We start from the raw sequence: 21,101 nt of genomic DNA on the forward strand, positions 1-21,101 counted from the left end.
ACCAAAGCCATTCTATCACTCCCCCATCCTCAGCTGGACAGGGGAGAGAAAAATATAACAAAAAGCTTGCGGGTCGAGATAAGGACAGGAGAGATCATTCACTAATTACCGTCACGGGCAAAACAGACTCAATTTGGGGAAAATTAGCTCAATTTATTACAAATCACCAGAGTAAGGTAATGAGAAATAAAACCAAATCTCAGAACACCTTCCCTCCACCCCTCACTTCTTCCCGGGCACAACTTCACTCCTGGATTTTACCACCAGGCCCCCCCAGCGGCACAGGGGGACAGGGATGGGGTTTACGGTCATCACACGTTATTTTCTGCTGCTTCACCTCCTCAGGGGGAGGTCTCATCACACTCTTCCCCTGCTCCAGCATGGGGTCCCACCCACGGGAGACAGTCCTCCACGAACTTCTCCAACGTGGGCCATTGCCACGGGCTGCAGTTCTTCACGAACTGCTCCAGCGTGGGTCCTTTCCACGGTGTGCAGTCCTTCAGGAGCACACTGCTCCAGCGTGGGTCCCCCATGGGGTCACAAGTCCTGCCAGAAAACCTGCTCCCTGGGCTCCTCTCTCCACAGATCCACAGGTCCTGCCAGGAACCTGCTCCAGCACGGGGTTCCCATGGGGTCACAGCCTCCTTCGGGAACCCACCTGCTCCGGCGTGGGGTCCTCCACAGGCTGCGGGTGGATATCTGCTCCACCGTGGAGCTCCCTGGACTGCAGGGGGACAGCCTGCCTCACCAGGGTCTTCACCACGGGCTGCAGGGGAATCTTCGCTCCGGTGCCTGGAGCATCTCCTCCCCCTCCTTCTTCACTGACCTTGGTGTCCGCAGGCTTGTTTCTCTTACATGTTCTCACTCCTCTCTCTGGCGGCTGTTTCTCTCTGTCCCAACCTTTTTTTCCTTCTTAAAATTGTTATCACAGAGGCGTTACCACTATCACTGATTGGCTCGGCCTTGGCCGGTGGCGGGTCCATCTTAGAGCCGGCTGGTATGGGCTCGCCCTCTCTCAAACACAGGGGAAGCTTCCAGCAGCTTCTTACAGAAGCCACCCCTGTAACCCCCCCCCCCCCGCTACCAAAACCTTGCAACACAAAACCAATACAATTATGTATTTCTTGCCACAGAATACACACACTTGTAATATAATGATCCTGAAGTTCAACAGGTTTATCATAGACAGTTGCAAACACTTCATTAAGATACTTTGCTCATATGAATGTACAGTCTAAAATATTTGGCAGAGAGATACAGTAATACTATGTACACTAAGCCAGTGAACAGAAATTGGTTGAAGTTGTTCCTGTTTCTTCAGTCAGATATGACAGTTTGATCTGATGATTAAGTGCTTTGGCTTGAGACATATGATATTCATCTAGAGCTACAGTGTTGACAACAAAAGCAGTGTATTGTCCATAAGGTTACAAAGCAAAAAATAGACTGCATTTGAAATTAACCTCTAAGTTTCACCCAACAATTTAAAAAAAAATCCTACCTTTATATTTATAATTTGAGTATAAAGGACTATTTTATAAAACAAATAACCAAAAGACTTACATTCCATCTATTAACAGTGCTAACATACCAAAAACTGTAGCTGTGAGCTATACCACACCCTCCCTTGCAAAGCTACCTCTCTGCACACACCATTTGGTATTTGCTGATTCACAGGTACAACTGAGTCATTCTTGTAACCCTCTAGAAGCTACATGTCTTTGCATCTTTCCACTCCTTCGAGATGCAGATCTGGAGACTATGAAGTTGGACGTGCCTGTCTTTGAATGCCTCGTTAGTGGATATTCCAAAGAGAAGAGAGTTCTCTGAAGGCAGAATTTTTCACGAGTCAGACATTACTTAAGTACATTAGCTCTGCTGTGCACTTTATCAATTTAACTCATTTAATACCCACTTCCCCACACAATCTGCACTGTACCTCGGTTACTCATTTTCATTCCTCCTGCTCTAAGGAAAAACAAGCCTCTTTCCACTCCAACCTGTGAAAATCCAAAGCAACTACACATCCCTTGATTCCACATCAACTCCATTTTCAACATCTTTCCTATCTCTTCTACATGATAGGATTGGAGTTGTACCTAAGACTCCACAGTATTCTTTTTCCACGGTTCTCATCAACTCTTCCATGCTAAATTCCTTCTCTTACCAAAAAGCCCCTAAAGAGGCTTGTACTTTCCCTGATTGGGTGCCAAAACCAGAAGGCAAGCCTGACAACCAGATCCACCCCAAAGAAACAGCACAAGTACACATCAAATCCTTCCCCAAGAGCCCTACAGATGGAATCTCTTGTACTCTCCTGCTGCCAAGGTACATCCTGAGGAGCCCAGTGCACTCCCACTCACAGGAGGCTGGCATGAATCGATCTGGGAAAACAGCTCTCCGTAGCCAGAGCACACAAGCCTGCTACACAGGAAATTACCATAAAGGTGATTTGCGTCAATTCTTTTAAGTTGTTCTGAGACCAAGACATGACAAGGGGTAAGGGAGGGGGGATGTACCTAAATTAAAGGTGGCTGAAGTACTTATAGAATCAAAGGATAACCAACAAATGCTTAAAAAGAAGTGTTTAAAGAAATAAATGGGAGAGTTCCATTTCAGGACATGAAATCAGTGCCAGTCTCACAGCAATGCCACCATCTCACCTCTCCCACGGCCACGTTTCCCACGGTCTGAAGGCCTGTCTCCTTGATTGTTGTCCACTCCATTCTCTTCAGCTCTAACTGTGGAGAGAGGACAGCTTAAGAGAAGCTTTAGAGACTCATACATGAGACCATATAGCCATCTGCTTAACCCGAACCCCAAAAGAAAAGGCAAGGTTTTAAAGTGGGCTGGTCAACAGATCTCAGTCACCTCTCTTCTTTGGGGGCCTAACTACAAGCAAGTTATGTTTACTTTGCACTGGACAATTAGGAAGCAAAATATCTAATAAGAGGGAAATGTCCCTCAGCAGGCACACTTCTGTTTTTTAAATAAATAAATAAATAAATAAATAAATGCAGTGTTTTGCAGCCTACACTGTTAAATTAATTACGGCCTCACCTCTTTAACGAGGTAGGAAATAAAGCTGCCTCATACTACGCTTCCTTGATAACGCGCTGAGTGGCAACAGTGAAAGAATAAGGGATAACCAAGAACACCAACTCTTCTCCTGTCTGCCCATACCATATCCCTGTACAACCAGGGAAACTTAAAAGAACTCTCCTCTGTATTTAAATCAGAGGGATGATGACTGGGTGAAGGTGAAGCATTAGAAAAGCACTGCAACTTAACTATTTTGTGGAAAATTCCTGAGGAGATACTCTGAAAGATGGCAGGCTCCTTGAAGAAAGAAAGAAAGAAGAAAAAAAAGAGGACCGGCCACTTAAAACACTTCTGAGATTTTGTACTGCACAGCTTTTCCTAATGGCAGCAACAAAATCATTAATGCTTGGACTGGGAAACTGGAAAGATAATATCAAGATTTGGTGACCATCTGAAAAGTCTTTAATTCCAGTTTACAAAAAGAGACAAGCAGCATCTGGCTCTGGCAAAAATTTTGCCCCTCGCTTTCATTTTGATGGATCCGATTTACATTTTTTCTAAGCATAGCTGCAAGTTTTATTAATATTTTTTCCTATCTTGACGTTACTCTGTTCTACAAAGTTTCACAATATCTTCACTGGCACAATATTTGAGTATATTCCAATAATGAATTAGAAGAGTTGGCTAATATTGTAAATATTTTTCCTGCTTTTAAGTGAAAAGCTAAACATATTTTTTTCATTCCAGTTTCTCTGCTCATCTATCAGTGTTGTGTATGGCCCTTACAGGCAATGTACATAGCTTTGATACTGCTGATAAAACTTAGAGAAAAAAGCAACGTGTATCCAATGGTGATCTAATGTGATGCTACCTAACTTGGAAACATCAGTTTGCTTTTGTACAATATATTATTGCACCTGTATAAACTGTAGCAAATTTTTAAACGTTTCAACTCAAAGAATTTTCTCTGTTGTAGAAACTCACCTTTGGTTGGTTTATGTGAGTAATATATGCTAGAGATTAATAATGATCCCAGTCTTTTCATTCCCCTTATGAGAAGATGAGAACATCTTCAGGTTCTCCCACTCATAAAAGGAGATGGAGTCAAAGCTGGATAATTTTTTCATTAAAAGAAACAAAAAAGTGTATCAGCTGTGCAGCAACATACTTGCTCTCAAGCAGTCTTACAAAGACTCAATTCTAAAACTTACATAAAGAACAGCAATGTGTACAAGATCAATTAATCAAAAAAGGACAGAAATTTAAGTTAAATTGAACGTCTCTAAACAAGCACGGACTATCCCAAAACCAAGTCACGTAGTCAAGCCAAGCATACCAAGTCAAGCATACCTGTCGCACAAACAAGTTATCATCCCTTCAGCACTGAGCTATAACTCAGACGGACTTTACTCCATTAAGCATTCGCTCTCAACTCAGTCAGTTTCAGCTACAAGAAAAGCATCTGAATCTTTAAAAATGAACCCCTATACGTACACTCTCGGCCACGGCTGCCTCCTCTTCCCCTTCTGTTGGAACTTCCCCGTCCATGACTCGCTTCTCTGTCCCCTCGTTTTTCTCTGTCCCCTTTGTTTTCTGAACTTTCCTTTCCAAGGCTTTTCTTCTTTCCCCCTACAGTCTCCCAAGAAGTCTATTTGGAGAGAATAGAATTAGATACAAAAGTCAAAAAGGAATAGACAGCTCTCAATGCATACTTCCACCTCATACCCCTCCGGTTCATGGAAAAAAACAGGCATTTGCATAACATCACATATGTAATACCTTGCAAACTACACTGATACAAATGGAAACACAGGCTGTATTTTTGGGAAGAGATGAGAAAGAAACAAGTTTTAGAAGTTGAATTTTCTTATGGAATGTGAGAATCCCAAATATTTCTGGCTATAATGGACTTTTACTAGTTCAAGGAAGCCTAGATATGACCACAATGCAAGAAAATCTGCAAAGCAAGCAACAGTTTCCCTCTCAGCTACCCCCATAAATCTAGCAAGGGAGCATGCACAGAGCTATCTTTTTCTCCCAAGGAAATGAAAAAATGCTTATAAGCATCATTGAACAACAGACTGCTGAGAATAAGTACGGGGGGGGGGGGGGGGGGGGGGGGGAAGAAAAAATAAAAACTATCATTCAGACATACTAGAATTCAAGCACCAAGAGACAGAATGGCAGAACAACAACTTGAGAAAACTGGGGCCATGATAAGCCAGACCATCTACTCTTAACAGCTACAGCTCATCACACACAGCAAAATACAAGAAAAACTATGTCTAAACAAGACAAGGGACCAAGGTCCAAACATCAGGTTTCAGCTTTAATATTAAACTCCATCTTTAAAATAAACTTAGGGATCGTATCGACTCTATAGGAATTGAAAATAAAATTACTAAAACACTTGCTAAGAATAGCACAGCAACTCATATATTATGCAATTGCATGGTTAGTCTATTGAGCCGTAGTTGCAAAGCAAAGAAGAAAAAAGGTATTATTTGCAAACCATTAAAATGGCAGATAGGTTTATATATACACATCCCCATCTCTAAGAGCTTATACTCTAGGTATTTAAGTGGGAAATTTGCATATGCAAATAAGGTGCCATCAACTGTGAAACACTACGTAAAGCCATGACCTCCGACAGGCACCTGCATCAAACAAAAAAGGTCAGCTATTAGTACTTTTAGGTCCTGTCCTATCTCCTCTCAATTCAGACAACAGCAAGTCAGAAGCCCTCACAAGGTAGGCAATGACCAGCTAGTCCAAGCTGCCTAGAATTGAGAAAACTAATGCTATTGAGAAAGCATGTAACAAAGCAGTTTACAAGTATAAACTCCATGTTTCAGTGTCTCCTTTGAGAGAATAAGTACTAAGAGAATGGTTACTCTCATTTTTTGACATGGTATAAGTGAGAAAGAAGGCTGAAATCACTTTTCGATTTCATCTCCAGTATAGAAGACTACACCACCATAAACCAATTTAGGTGAGGCGCAGACAGCGCAGATTAGAAGTACAGAACTACGTGTTTGTGCAACAGAAAACTGTTTTCTCCAGTAACTATCATATGGCTTCACCTGCCATAGCCTGTGTAACTGCAGGTGTAACACACTAAAACACTCCTAGAGCTTTAGGGACACTTCACAGGAGAGAAAAAAAAAATAACTGCACTGACAACTGAAGAACCAAATCTATATAGTTCAGAATGCACTACTATTTCACCCAAAACTAGATGATCCTGCAAAGCTTAAGAGGAAGCAACCTCTCCTTGGTGAGGTTTTACATGACTTGGGAAGGATCAGTAAAAGGATGACTATGAAAGCATCAGATCCATGCTTTCCCACAAAGTAATTTTGAGGAAAGCCTTGAGAAGTTGGGCATGTCCTTTAAGATAAGAGGATGATGCTACCTCTGGGCATGGGAATCCATCACAGACTATCAAAGCTGCCTGGTTTTGTAAGGGAGCTAACTGATTACAATTTCAGCTGAGGATGCCTGAGGCAACCCAAATGACAGTTGTGGGCCTGACCTTCGTAAATATCTAACAGAAGCCTTCTTACTGGCCTGATCTTAGATGGAAAGAAAAATAATCTGAAAGGTCCCCTTTGTTCTATCTTCAAAGGTTTTAGCAAGTAAAACATGGTGAGGCATAAAATGGATCTTACACCTGTAGGAAGTTAAATTTATAGAAGTCTTGGGCAAAGAAACATGCTTCTCTACTCTCATCCACAAGCCTCTGTCTATCCAAAGCTAGACTGACACAGCTGTTGCAAGTGAAAAGTCTTCATAAAGACTAACAGTCACACAGCATAAAGCCTTAAAGATCACAGCATTAAAAAAAAAAAACAAACCACCCCCCCCCCCCCCCCAAAAAAAAAACCTGGCAGAGTACCAAAGAAATTATAAATAGACATACTAGCTATCACTCCTTACTCTTCTAATTCCTCAAATTGGATAGACGCATCTTCTTCCAAATGAGGTTAAAAAACAAAAATCTTCTAGTGCATCAGAATGAAACTAGAAAAAGAGATTTGGGAATCTGCATTCAGAACTAGTACCACCTCTGTTTCCAACTTTACATCTACAGTTAAACTGTTCTGCAATATAATGGCCTTAAAACAAACCCTTCAAGTTGGAGGCCCACAAACTTCCATAAAGAAGAATAAATTTCTTCACACTCTGATGAGGACCCCTTCTAATTAATACTCCTTCCTCCTTGACCCCTTTAAGTTCTCTGTATTTGTTTCTGAGTTGCATTTTGTCTATGGAGAGCAGTGGGTTCAGAGGGACTTATCCATATGTTCTGCTCTTTTGACATGTTGCTTCTAATTGATAAAATGAGTTCAGAAAGTTTCTTCCATGTCATGATCACTTATAACAATTTGCTCAAGTAAGAAAACATTTAACATTCCCTATCAACCAGAAAACCATTTTCAACTAGAAAATGGCAAATACGAGAAGTACAAGAGAACACAAAACAAGCACATTACCAAAATGGACTTAATCGAGTTGAAATGCTCTCTTCTACTCCCAACTTAGCAGCTTGCTCAGTATTATACACTTCTGTGGTTTAGACGACCTCAACTCTTATAAATAAAAAGGGGATAGAAAAGAAAGCCCCCTCAGTCAGAACGGTATGTGTCCTAGATTTAGGGGGGGTGTGGGGGTGAGTTTCCTCATTAACAATAAGCCAGACTACACATCCTGACAAATCACAGGAAATACTAAATGTTCAGCATTAAGAAAGAAAGTCCAGGTGTCTTTCCCAATTTAGATGAGATGGAATCTAGTTTACTGCCTCAGATAAACTGTAAGAAGTCCCTCCAGCAAAAATTTCAACTGCAGCAAGACATATTTTCCTGATATCTCTTGGGATAAAAAATTGTTCTGTGCAACATTAAAAGTGACATTATTTGTTGTTACATACACATTGTTTAGTCTCCTCTTTCTGTTTTTCAATAAAGTCATGCAAATGAGCAACACAGTGAAAGGAGTAACTAGTTGCTGTATCCTCTTCTGCCATTAGTAGCATTGTCAATGCAACTTTCAGATGGGAAAACCTCCTCCAACTTCAATATTGGCAATGCACACCTACAAAAGTTGCACACCTTAAAATATCTGCCTGCCCTTCAGGTTTATAAAGATTGCCCATTGTGGCAAACAGACTCAGGCCTCAAGATTGTGGAAGTGCTACAGAGTAACTACAAATACTGCAGCATAGAACAGGCCAATGACTGACAGAGCACTGAGTTCTGCTGCAGAGTTAAAATTGCTGCATGTAAATGAAAACCGGAGGACTCTGCAAGAGACCAGCTGAATACCCACAATATTTTCAAGGTTCACCCAACTCTAAGGTATGCATGAAGCAGAGAAGCTGCCCCAGTGTCCTGGTTTCAGCTGGGATAGAGTTAATTTTCTTCCTAATACCTGATATAGTGTTATGTCTTGGATTCAGTATGAGAAGAATGTTGATAACACACTGATGTTTTCAGTTGCTGCTAAGTAGTGTTTAGACTAATTCAAGGATTTTTCAGCTTCTCATGCCCAGCCAGCGAGAAGGCTGGAGGGGCACAAGAAGTTGGGAGGGGACACAGCCAGGACAGCTGACCCAAAGTGGCCAACAGGGTATTCCATACCATGTGAAGTCATGCCCAGTATATAAACTGGGGGGAGTGGGGCTGGGGGGATCACTGCTCGGGAACTAACTGGGCATCGGCCAGTGGGTGGTGAGCAATTGCATTGTGCATCACTTGCATATTCCAATCCTTTTATTATTACTATTGCCATTTTATTATTGTCATTATTATGTTTACTAGTTTCTTCCTTTCTGTTCTATTAAACTGTTCTTATAACAACCCACGAGTTTGGTTTGGGGTTTTTTTCCCAATTCTTTCCCCCATCCCACTGGGTGGAGGGGGAGTGAGCGAGTGGCTTAGTTGCCGGCTGGGGTTAAACCACGACAGTCCTTTTTGGCGCCCAACGTGGGACACGAAGGGTTGAGATAACGACAAACCTGACCAGAGCTTGTTAAAACAAATTTGTTACAAGCATTCATTATATTGGACTAATAGTCGATGGTCACAATGTCGATTTATTGGCTCTTAGAGTTGTGCCGCTCATTTTTAGAGTTCTATTATGTATCACCTCACTTGCTGTATGTAGTCCCTGTGCTGATGCACATCTGTGGGAGGTGGATTAAGGTTTTCACTTTGATGTACTGTGTAATACTGGCTTATGGTATGATAAAATTATCGGTCGTGGGACTAACCTGGTATTTGCACTCAGCATTGTCGTCACCTCTATACTTTGGGAGCCATCTGTGGGAAACTATTAATCGTTACACCCTTTACCTTTCCTCCTCAGAGAGCCAATCTATGAGCAAGACACCTTTCTTCCCCTTCCCCTTCTCCTCCAGTCTAATTACAATAGCGTTTGAGAATTTTGAAAATTTTTAATATCCTTGGGATGTTGAAACCAGCATGGTCCTTCTGCTAGGAACTAGCTTGTTCCTGAATGTGGTTCAGGTCTTGCTTAGGGTTAAACAACTACTTAAGAACACCACCCAGAGATCTGCCCCGAGGCTGGATAATTATGAGTGGCAGGGTGCGTGGGGTAGTATGGGCAAATGCCTAGGGCGGCGGGCACCTCCCATGTTTCGGAACTTCACCCTTGAACAAGTGCAGAATCCTGAAAAACTAGTAGAACATTTGGAAAAAGTATGCTGTCACCCTGACAATTCCAGGGAGACACAAATCACTGCAACGTGCTGGGGCCTGGCCCATGCCTATCGAGCCCTGGTCAACACTACTCAGTACCCTCAAGGGGAAGAGAAGGTCTCTGGATCTAACAGCAAGGCAACAGGCACCGCGGCCACTCCAACGCCGGCGACAGGCACTGCAGCTGCGAACCAACCCGCACCAGTATCAGTTGCCCCCATACACAAGAAGAAATATACAAAAAAATCAGTTTGCTTAGCGAGGGATGAAGATCAGCCAGGGTCATCACGAGAACAGGAGGAAGAGGCAGAACCAGAAGTAATCACCCAATCCTTAACCCTGAGTGAGCTGCAGGATATGCGAAAAGATTTCAGCCATAGTCCAAGTGAGCACATTATCACCTGGCTGCTTCCATGCCGGGAAAATGGGGCTAGTAGCCTGGAATTAGAGGGTAGGGAAGCCAAGCAGCTGGGATCGCTTTCTAAGGAAGGTGGCATTGACAAGGCAATTGGAAAAGGGACACAAGCCCCCAGCCTCTGGAGGTGACTCCTGTCAAGCATGAAGGAAAGGTACCCCTTCAAGGAAGATGTTCTATGTCAATCAGGCAAGTGGACCACCATGGAAAGAGGTATCTAGTACCTGAGGGAATTAGCCGTGCTAGAGAAGATTCATCATGACCCGGAAAACCCACAATTACCCAAAGATCCAGATGAAGTCCAATGCACACGACCCATGTGGCAGAAGTTTGTACAGAGCGCACCATCGTCCTATGCCAACTCACTGGCGATAATGACCTGGAAAGACGAAAGGCACCGATGGCAGATGAAATGGCTCGCCAACTCTGGCAATACGAAGAAAATCTCTCCTCCTCCCTACAAGCCTGCACCTCGGCTGTGGAGAAGCTGTCCCGGGATTTCCAGCAGTTCAAAGAGGATATGTCCTACGCCCCACCTATACGGAGCAGTATCTCAGCTATTAGGAGTAAGCGTTCCTCTGCCTGAGAGACAGCATATAGAAGGTACACACCACGAGGTGCCCTGTGGTTTTACCTATGTGATCATGGAGAAGACATGAGGAAATGAGATGGAAAACCCACCTCGGTCCTAAATGCACGGGTATGTGAGCTGCGAGGAAAAAACACCACAAAAGGGGATTCTTCCAAGAAAAATGCCGCTCCAGTTTCCAAAGAGAGTAGAATGGTTGATCTTACTTCTCATCCTCTTGAAGGGACTTCTAAGTCAATTTTACAAGAAGTGGGTAATGGATACTCTGACCAGGATTAGAGGGGCCCTGCCTCTAGCCAGGTGGAGGAAAGGAACAACCGAGTCTATTGCACCGTGTGGATTTGATGGCCTGGCACATTAGACCCACAGGAATATAAGGCTCTAGCAGACACCGGCGCACAGTGTACTCTAATGCCATCAAGTTATAAAGGGGCAGAACCCATCTGTATTTCTGGTGTGACAGGGGCATCCTAGGAGTTAACTGTACCGGAGGCTGAAATAAGCCTAATGGGGAATGAATGGCAGAAACACCCCATTGTGACTGGCCCAGAGACCCCGTGCATCCTTGGCATAGACTACCTCAGGAGAGGGTATTTCAAGGACCGAAAAACGGTACTGGTGAGCTTTTGGTATAGCTGCCTTGGAGACGGAGGGAATTAAACAGCTGGCAAGATATTGCGTCCCAGCTAGAGAATCTGGTTGTAAAAGTACGTCACGTAGATGCTCACGTACCCAAGGGTCGGGCCACTGAAGAACATCAAAACAACCAGCAGGTGGATCAGGCTGCCAAGATTGAAGTGGCTCAAGTGGACCTGGAATGGCAACATAAGGGTGAGCTAGTTATGGCTCTGTGGGCCCACGATACCTCAGGCCATCAGGGAAGAGATGCAACATACAGACGGGCTCGTGATCGAGGGGTGGACCTGACCATGGACACAGTCGCGCAGGTTATCCATGAATGTGAAACATGTGCTGCAGTTAAGCAAGCCAAGCGGCTAAAGCCCCTGTGGTATGGAGGGCGATGGCTGAAATATAAATATGGGGGGGCCTGGCAGATTGACTATCTCACACTGCCACAAACTCGCCAAGGCAAGGGCCATGTGCTTACAATGGTGGAAGCAACCACCGGGTGGCTGGAAACATATTCTGTACCCCATGCCACTGCCCGGAAGACTATCCTGGGCCTTGAGAAGCAGGTCTTGTGGCGACATGGCACCCCAGAAAGAATTGAGTCAGACAACGGGACTCATTTCCGAAAAAACCTCATAGACACCTGGGCCAAAGAGCATGGCATTGAGTGGGTCTATGTGGTGGGTTGACCCTGGTTGGATGCCAGGTACCCACCAAAGCCGTTCTATCACTCCCCCTCCTCAGGTGGACAGGGGAGAGAAAATATAACAAAGGGCTTGTGGGTTGAGATAAGGACAGGAGAAAGATCACTCACCAATTACCATCATCGGCAAAACAGACTCAGCTTGGGGAAAATTAGCTCAATTTATTACCAATCAAACAGAGTAAGGTAATGAGAAATTAAACCAAATCTCAGAACACCTTCCCTCCCCCCCTCCCTTCTTCCCAGGCACAACTTCACTCCCGGATTCTCTACCAACCCCCCCAGCGCCAAAGGGGGACAGGGAATAGGGCTTACGGTCAGCTCATCACACGTTATTTTCTGCCGCTTCATCCTCCTCAGGGGGGGACTCATCACACTCTTCCCCTGCTCCAGCATGGGGTCCCTCCCACGGGAGACAGTCCTCCACAAACTTCTCCAACGTGGGGCCTTCCCACAGGCTGCAGTTCTTTACGAACTGCTCCAGCATGGGTCCATTCCACGGCATGCAGTCCTTCAGGAGCACACTGCTCCAGTGTGGGACCCCCACGGGGTCACAAGTCCCGCCACAGAAGTCCTGCTAGCAAAACCTTGCCAAACAAAGCCAATACAATGTATCATATCCCCTATCATGCACCAGCCTCTGGGAAAATCAAACGATACAATGGACTGTTAAAGACTACACTGAGACCAATGCGGGGTGGAACCTTCAACCATTGGATACACGTTTAGCAAAAGCCACCTGGTTAGTCAACACCAGAGGCTCTGCCAATCGGGGTGGCCCTGCCCAGTCAGAACTTTTACGTACTGTAGAAGGGGATAAAGCCCTGATGTGCACATAAAAAATATGTTAGTAAAGACAGTCTGGGTGTCCTGGTTTCAGCTGGGGTAGAGTTAACTGTCTTCCTAGTAGCTGGTACAGTGCTATGTTTTGAGTTCAGTATGAGAAGAATGTTGATAACACTGATGTTTTCAGTTGTTGCTAAGTAGTGTTTAGACTATAGTCAAGGATTTTTCAGCTTCTCATGCCCAGCCAGTGAGAAAGCTGGAGGGGCACAAGAAGTTGGCACGGGACACAGCCAGGGCACCTGACCCAAACTGGCCAACGGGGTATTCCATACCATGTGACGTCCCATCTAGTATAGGAACTGGGAAGTGGGGGCAGGGAATCGCCGCTCGGGGTCTGGCTGGGTGTCGGTCGGCAGGTGGTGAGCAATTGCCCTGCGCATCATTTGTACATTCCAATCCTTTTATTACTATTGTTGTCATTCTATTAGTGTTATCATTATCATTATTAGTTTCTTCTTTTCTGTTCTATTAAAACATTCTTATCTCAAACCACAGGTTTTGATTCTTTTTTCCGATTTCCTCCCCCATCCCACTGGATGGGGGGGGAGTGAGTGAGCGGCTGCATGGTGCTTAGTTGCTGACTGGGGTTAAACCACGACAGTCCATTTTGGCGCCCAACGTGGGGCATGAAGGGTTGAGATAACAACAAAGCTGACCAGAGCTTGTTAAAACAAATTTGTTACAAGCATTCATTATATTGGTCTAATAGTCGCTGGTCATTATGTTGATTTATGTGTTCTTAGAGTTGTTGCTCTGGTTTCACCTCGCTTGCTGTATATAGTTCCTCTTCTGCTGCTTATCATCCGTGAGAGGTGGATTAAGGTTTTCGCTTTGATGTATTGTATAACGCTGGTGTATGGTATGATAAAGTCATCGGCTGTGGGATTAATCCGGTATTTGCACTCAGCATTGTCACCTTTATACTGCGGGAGCCACCTGTGGGAAACTATTAATTTATTATACCATTTACCTTTCCACCTGGGAAAACCAGTCTATGGGTGGGGTACCTTTCTTCCCCTCTCCTTTCTCCTTCGGTCCAGTTACAATGGTGTTTGAGAATTTTGAAAAATTTGACTACTCTTGGGATATTGGGACTAGCACGGTCCTAGCCCTACTGCTAGGAATTAGCATGCTTCTGAATGTGGTTCAGCTCTTGTTTAAGGTTAAACAACTATTTAAGAAGATCACCCAGAGATGTGCCCCAAGGCTGGATAATTATGAGTGGCAGGGTGTGTGGGGTAGTATGGGCAAGTACCTAGAAAAGTGGGCACCTCCAACATTTTGGAAATTCACCCCTAAACAAGTGCAGGATCCAGAAGAACTAGTAAAATATTTGGAAAAGGTATGCTGTCACCCCGGCAGCTCCAGAGAGATACAAATCACTGCAATGTGCTGGGGCTTGGCCCATGCCTATCGAGCCCTGTTCGACACCACTCAGTACCCTCAAAGGGAAGAGAAAGTCTCTAGACCTAACAACGAAACGATGAGCACCGCGGCCACCCAAACGCCGGCAATGAGCATTGCAGGCACCCAGACCTTGGCGACAGGCACCGTGACCCCTCCAGCCCCGGCCATAAGAACTGTGGCTACCCAAACCTCAGCAACAGGCACTGCAGCCCTCCAGCCCCAGCAACGAGCACAGCAGCTACCCAAACCTTGACAATGGGCACTGCGGTCCCTCCAGCCCTGGCGACGAGCACTACTGCTACCCAAACCTCGGCGACAGACGCTGCGGTTATCCAGAACCCGGCGAGCGATACTGCAACTGAACCAGCGAACCAACCCGCACCAGTATGAGTTGCCCCCATACACAAGAAGAAATATACAAAAAAATCAGTTCGCTTAGCGAAGGATGAAGGTGAACCAGGGTCATCACGGGAACAGGAGGAAGAGGCAGAACCAGAGGTAATAACCCGGTCCCTATCCTTGAGTGAGCTGCGGGATATGTGAAAACATTTTGGCCACCATATAGGTGAGCATATTATCACCTGGCTCCTCCGATGCTGAGACAATGGGGCTAATAGCTTGGAATTAGAAGGTAGGGAAAACAAGCAGCTGGGATTGCTTGCCACGGAAGGTGGCATTGACAAGGCAATTGGAAAAGGGACACAAGCCCTCAGCCTCTGGAGGTGACTCCTGTCAAGCATGAAGGAAAGGTACCCCTTCAAGGAAGATGTTCTATGTCAATCAAGCAAGTGGACCACCATGGAAAGAGGTATCTAGTACCTGAGGGAATTAGCCGTGCTAGAGATGATTCATTATGACCTGGACAACCCACAATTATCCAAAGATCCAGATGAAGTCCAATGCACACGACCCATATGGCAGAAGTTTGTACAGAGCGCACCATCGTCCTATGCCAACTCACTGGCGATAATGACCTGGAAAGATGAAGAGGCACTGACGGCAGATGAAATGGCTCGCCAACTCCGTCAATACGAAGAAAATCTCTCCTCCTCCCTACAAGCCTGCATTTCGGCTGTGGAGAAGCTGTCCCGGGATTTCCAGCAGTTCAAAGAGGATATGTCCTACTCCCCAGCTCTAAGGACCAATGTCTCGGCTACTAGGAGTGAGCGTTCTTCTGCCCGAGAGAGACAATATAAAAGGTACACACCGCGAGGTGCCCTGTGGTTTTACCTATGTGATCATGGAGAGGACATGAGGAAATGGGACAGAAAACCTACCTTGGTCCTAAATGCATGGGTACGTGAGCTGCGACGAAAAAACACCACAAAAGGGAATTCTACCAGGTAAAATGCCGCTCCAGTTTCCAAACAGAGTAGAAGGGCTCATCTTATTTCTGATCCTCTTGAAGGGAATTCTGAGTCAATTTTACAAGAAGTGGGTAACGGATACTCTGTCCAGGATTACAGGGGCCCTGCCTCCAGCCAGGTGGAGGAAAGGAACAACTGGGTCTACTCGATGGTGTGGATTCGATGGCCTGGCACATCAGACCCACAGGAGTATAAGGCTCTAGTAGACAGCGGCGGACAGTGCACTCTAATGCCATCGAGTTATAAAGGGGCAGAACCCATTTGTATTTCTGGTGTAACAGGGGGATCCCAAGAGTTAACTGTATTGGAGGCTGAAGTGAGTCTAACTGGGAATGAATGGCAGAAACACCCCATTGTGACTGGCCCAGAGGCTCCGTGTATCTCAGGAGGGGGTATTTTAAGGACCCAAAGGGGTATTGATGGCCTTTCGGTATAGCTGCCTTGGAGGGCACTGAATAGCTGTCTACCCTGCCTGGTCTCTCTCAAGACCCTTCGATTGTGGGGTTGCTGAGGGTTGAAGAACAACAAGTGCCAATTGCTACCACGACGGTGCACCGGCGACAATATCGCACCAACTGAGACTCTCTGATTCCCATCCACAAGTTGATTCACCAACTGGAGAGCCAAGGAGTGATCAGCAAAACTCGCTCACCATTTAATAGTCCCATATGGCCAGTGCGAAAGTCTAATGGGGAATGGAGATTAACAGTTGACTATCGCAGCCTGAATGAAGTTACGCCACCACTGCGTGCTGCCGTGCCAGATATTCTAGTACTTCAATACAAACTAGAGTCAAAGGCAGCCAAGTGGTATGCCACAATTGACATTGCTAATGCGTTTTTCTCAATCCCTCTGGCAGTAGAGTGCCGGTCACAGTTTGCTTTGACTTGGAGGGGTGTCCAGTACTACCTGGAATCGACTGCCCCAGGGGTGGAAACACAGCCCCACCATTTGCCATGGACTGATCCAGGCTGCACTGGAAAAAGGTGAAGCTCCGGAACACCTGCAATACATTGACGACATCATCTTATGGGGCAACTCGGCAGAAGAAGTCTTTGAGAAAGGGAAGAAAATAATCCAAATCCTTCTGAAAGCCCGTTTTGCCATAAAAGAAACTAAGGTCAAGGGACCTGCACAAGAGATCCAGGTCTTAGGAATAAAATGGCAAGATGGACGTCGTCAGATCCCCATGGATGTGATCAACAAAATAGCAGCTATGTCTCCACCGATTCACAAAAAGGAAACACAGGCCTTCTTAGGTGTCGTGGGGTTTTGGAGAATGCACATTCCAAATTACAGTCTGATTGTAAGCTCTCTCTATCAAGTGATATAGAAGAAAAAAGATTTTAAATGGGGCCCTGAGCAACAACAAGCCTTTGAACAAATTAAACAGAAGATATTGTTCATGCAGTAGCCCTTGGACCAGTCCGGGCAGGACAAGATGTTAAAAATGTGCTCTATACTGCAGCTGGGGAGAATGGCCCTACCTGGAGCCTCTGGCAGAAAGCACCTGGGGAGACCCGAGGCTGACCCCTAGGGTTTTGGAGTCGGGGATATCGAGGATCCGAGGCTCGCTATGCTCCAACTGAAAAAGAGATATTGGCAGCATATGAAGGAGTTCGAGCTGCCTCAGAAGTGGTTGGTACTGAGACACAGCTCCTCTTAGCACCCCGACTGCCAGTGCTGGGCTGGATGTTCAAAGGGAGGGTCTCCTCTACACATCACGCGACTGATGCCACGTGGAGCAAGTGTGCTGCACTGATCACACAGCAGGCTGGCATAGGAAAACCCAGTCGCCCAGGAATTGTGGAAGTGATCACAGACTGGCCAGAAGGCAAAGATTTTGGAATGTCGCCAGAGGAGGAGGTGGCACGTGCTGAAGAAGCCCCGCTGTATAATAAACTGCCAGAAAATGAGAGGCAGTATGCCCTGTTCACTGACGGATCCTGTTGCAGTGTGGGAAAGCATCGGAGGTGGAAGGCTGCTGTATGGAGTCCTACACGACAAGTCGCAGAAACTGCTGAAGGAGAAGGTGAATCGAGTCAGTTAGCAGAGGTGAAGGCCATCCAGCTAGCATTAGATATTGCTGAAAAAGTGACCAGCGGTCCATCTCTATACTGACTCATGGATGGTGGCGAATGCCCTATGGGGGTGGTTACAGCAATGGAAGCAGAGCAACTGGCAGCACAGAGGCAACCCCATTTGGTCTGCCGCACTGTGCCAAGATATTGCGTCCTGGCTAGAGAATCTGGTTGTAAAAGTACGTCACGTAGATGCTCACGTACCCAAGGGTCGGGCCACTGAAGAATATCAAAACAACCAGCAGGTGGATCAGGCTGCCAAGATTGAAGTGGCTCAGGTGGACCTGGACTGGCAACATAAGGGTGAGCTAGTTATGGCTCTGTGGGCCCATGATACCTCAGGCCATCAGCGAAGAGATGCAACATATAGATGGGCTGAAGAGCGAGGGTTGGATCTGCCCATGGATGCTATCGTGCAGGTTATCCATGAATGTGAAACATGTGCTGCAATTAACAATCCAAGTGGTTGAAGCCCCTATGGTATGGAGGGCGATGGCTGAAATATAAATTTGGGGAAGCCTGGCAGATTGACTATATCACGCTCCCACAAACTCGCCAAGGCAAGCACCATGTGCTGACAATGGTGGAAGCAACCACCGGGTGGCTGGAAACATATTCTGTGCCCCATGCCACTGCCCGGAAGACTATCCTGGGCCTTGAGAAGCAGGTCTTGTGGTGACATGGCACCCCAGAAAGGATTGAGTCAGACAACGGGACTCATTTCCGAAACAACCTCATAGACACCTGGGCCAAAGAGCATGGCATTGAGTTGGTGTATCATATCCCCTATCATGCACCAGCTTCTGGGAAAATCGAACGATACAATGGACTGTTAAATGCTACATCGAAAGCAATGGGGGGGCGGAACCTTCAAACACTGGGATACACATTTAGCAAAAGCCACCTGGTTAGTCAACACCAGAGGATCTGCCAATCGGAGTGCCCCTGCCCAGTCAGAATTTTTACATACTGTAGAAGGGGATAAAGTCCCTGTAGTGCACATGAAAAACATGTTGGGGAAAACAGTCTGGGTTACTCCTCTCTGAGGCAAAGGTAAACCCATTCGTGGGATTGCTTTTGCTCAAGGGCCTCAGTGCACTTGGTGGGTGATGTGAAAAGATGGAGAAGTCCGATGTGTGCCTCAAGGGGATTTGATTTTAGGTGAAAATAGCCAGAAGTAAACTGTATGATATTAGTTGCTACATAACCCTGCTACTGTATGTTATCATTACTATAATTGTTATATGCTATATCCATAGTACTACAGTAAGAACCACTTAGATCAAGCAAGAAAGAACTGTGATAAAACTGAGCAAAGTGCAGTAGTGATGGAACCAGAACTGACTCCAGCATGCAACAATCCAATGGTGCACACCATCCTCCTGCTGCGTCAGAAGTCACCTGCTCGTCACACCGCACTGAAGCCCAATTCTGCTCTACCGACTGAGAGGACTTTGCACCATCCCTCCTGCCCAGGAGAACTGGTATGACAGATGGAGCCCAGAGTCGGAAACTAAATGAACTCAACAAACTTTTTATGAACATAACCCATGAACTAAAGGAATGATATCTCTCTGTGTGTATACATACATATATATATATATATCATTGTTCATATGTCTCAAGGGATGGAAAGGTGATGATGATTGATCCGGATGTAACTAACGTAACTAAAGGTATGGGAACTGAGCATGACGTCAATGGTAAAGAACAAGGGATGGGTACTGTCCTGGTTTCAGCTGGGATAGAGTTAACTGTCTTCCTAGTAGCTGGTACAGTGCTATGTTTTGAGTTCAGTATGTGAAGAATGTTGATAACAGTGATGTTTTCAGTTGTTGCTCAGTAGTGTTTAGACTATAGTCAAGGATTTTTCAGCTTCTCATGCCCAGCCAGTGAGAAAGCTGGAGGGGCACAAGAAGTTGGCACAGGACATAGCCAGGGCACCTGACCCAAAGTGGCCAACGGGGTATTCCATACCATGTGACGTCCCATCTAGTTTAGGAACTGGGAAGTGGGGGGGGGGGGCAGGGAATCGCCGCTCGGGAACTAGCTAGGTGTTCGTCGGCGGGTGGTGAGCAATTGCCCTGCGCATCATTTGTACATTCCAATCCTTTTATTACTATTGTTGTCATTCTATTAGTGTTATCATTATCATTATTAGTTTCTTCTTTTCTGTTCTTTTAAACCGTTCTCATCTCAACCCACGAGTTTTACTTCTTTTTCCCGATTTTCTCCCCCATCCCACTGGATGGGGGGGGGAATGAGTGAGCGGCGGTGTGGTGCTTAGTTGCTGGCTGGGGTTAAACCACGACACTGGGATACTCCTGCCCCAGGCAGAGATAAACCCATTTGTGGGATTGCTTTTGCTCAAGGGCCTGGGTGCACTTAGTGGGTGATGCAAAAGGATGGGGGACTCCAATGTGTGCCTCAAGGGGATTTGATTTTAGGTGAGAATAGCCAGAATTAAACTGTATGATGTTAATCGCTATATAACCCTGCTACTGTATGTTGTCATTACTATAATTGTTATATGCTATATCCATGGTACTACAGTAAGAACCACTTAGATGAAGCAAGAAAGAACTGTGATAAAACTGAGGAAAGCGCAGTAGTGATGGGACCAGAACTGACTCCAGCATGCAACAATCCAACAGTGGACACCATCCTCCTGCTGCGTCCAATGTCACCTGCTCGCCACACCGCACAGAAGCCCAATCCTGCTCTGCCGACTGAGCAGACTTCGCACCATCCCTCCTGCCCAGAAAGGTTGTTATGACAGATGGAGCCCAGAGTCATGAACAAAATGAACTCAACAGACATTTTATAGGGTCGGCACATAGACTAAGGGAATTATATCTCTGTGTGTGTATATATATATATATACACACACACAAACACGAAAGGACCAGAAAGGTGATGGCGATTGATTAGGATGTTTTGGAAAGTATGGGACCTGAGCATGACGTAAATGGTATAGAATAAGGGGTGGATATTGTCCTGGTGTTGGCTGGGATAGAGTTAATTTTCTTTTTAGTAGCTGGTTGTCCTGGGTTCAGCTGGGATAGTTAATTTTCACAGGAACCTGGGAGGGGGCACAGCCGGGACAGCTGACCTGAACTAGCCAAGGAGCTATTCCATACCATGTGACATCATGCTCAATATATAAATGGGGAGTGGTCTGGGGGGGGCTCTCTTGACTTTCGGTGGGGGAAGTGGTGGAGTGTCGGGTTCCGGGTGGTGAGCAGTTGCACTGTACATCACTCCTTTTGTATACTCTTTTATTAGTACCGTTGTTGTTG

General features: G+C 45.6%; 5 protein-coding genes across 8 annotated transcripts in view; 3 read left to right on the top strand and 2 right to left on the bottom strand.

The window, feature by feature from the left end:
- Positions 1–11,581, bottom strand: part of LOC126035242 (ubiquitin-associated protein 2-like) — a 247,102-nt gene extending 235,521 nt beyond the window's left edge. Inside the window, exons 1-3 of the mRNA XM_049793524.1 lie at positions 11,501–11,581; positions 4,537–4,690; positions 2,664–2,741 (exon numbers count right to left, since the gene is read on the bottom strand). Coding sequence (XP_049649481.1) covers positions 2,664–2,741; positions 4,537–4,590 — 132 coding nt within the window. The 5' untranslated portion in view covers positions 4,591–4,690; positions 11,501–11,581. The remainder of the gene's footprint in view (positions 1–2,663; positions 2,742–4,536; positions 4,691–11,500) is intronic.
- LOC126035365 (ribonuclease H-like) overlaps positions 1–18,726 on the top strand; it is a 223,521-nt gene extending 204,795 nt beyond the window's left edge. Inside the window, exon 3 of the mRNA XM_049793902.1 lies at positions 18,048–18,726. Coding sequence (XP_049649859.1) covers positions 18,048–18,272 — 225 coding nt within the window. The 3' untranslated portion in view covers positions 18,273–18,726. The remainder of the gene's footprint in view (positions 1–18,047) is intronic.
- Positions 1–19,008, top strand: part of LOC126035259 (uncharacterized) — a 393,856-nt gene extending 374,848 nt beyond the window's left edge. The window contains exon 2 of one of the 2 annotated variants that reach the window (XR_007504876.1): positions 18,964–19,008. The gene's annotated coding sequence lies outside the window, so the exon portion shown is untranslated. Of the gene's footprint in view, positions 1–11,432; positions 11,494–18,963 lie in introns of those variants that run through there. The other variant, XR_007504877.1, reaches the window with a different exon arrangement.
- Positions 1–21,101, top strand: part of LOC126035317 (uncharacterized) — a 271,995-nt gene that overhangs the window by 198,078 nt on the left and 52,816 nt on the right. The window lies entirely within an intron of this gene.
- Positions 1–21,101, bottom strand: part of LOC126035304 (DDB1- and CUL4-associated factor 12) — a 170,634-nt gene that overhangs the window by 52,456 nt on the left and 97,077 nt on the right. Inside the window, exon 10 of one of the 2 annotated variants that reach the window (XM_049793775.1) lies at positions 17,143–17,231. The exons of the other annotated variant lie outside the window; for it this stretch is intronic. The gene's annotated coding sequence lies outside the window, so the exon portion shown is untranslated. Of the gene's footprint in view, positions 1–17,142; positions 17,232–21,101 lie in introns of those variants that run through there. 2 annotated transcript variants of the gene reach the window in all.

This window comes from Accipiter gentilis, chromosome W, assembly GCF_929443795.1.
Source record: "Accipiter gentilis chromosome W, bAccGen1.1, whole genome shotgun sequence".
Classification (NCBI taxonomy): domain Eukaryota; kingdom Metazoa; phylum Chordata; class Aves; order Accipitriformes; family Accipitridae; genus Astur; species Astur gentilis.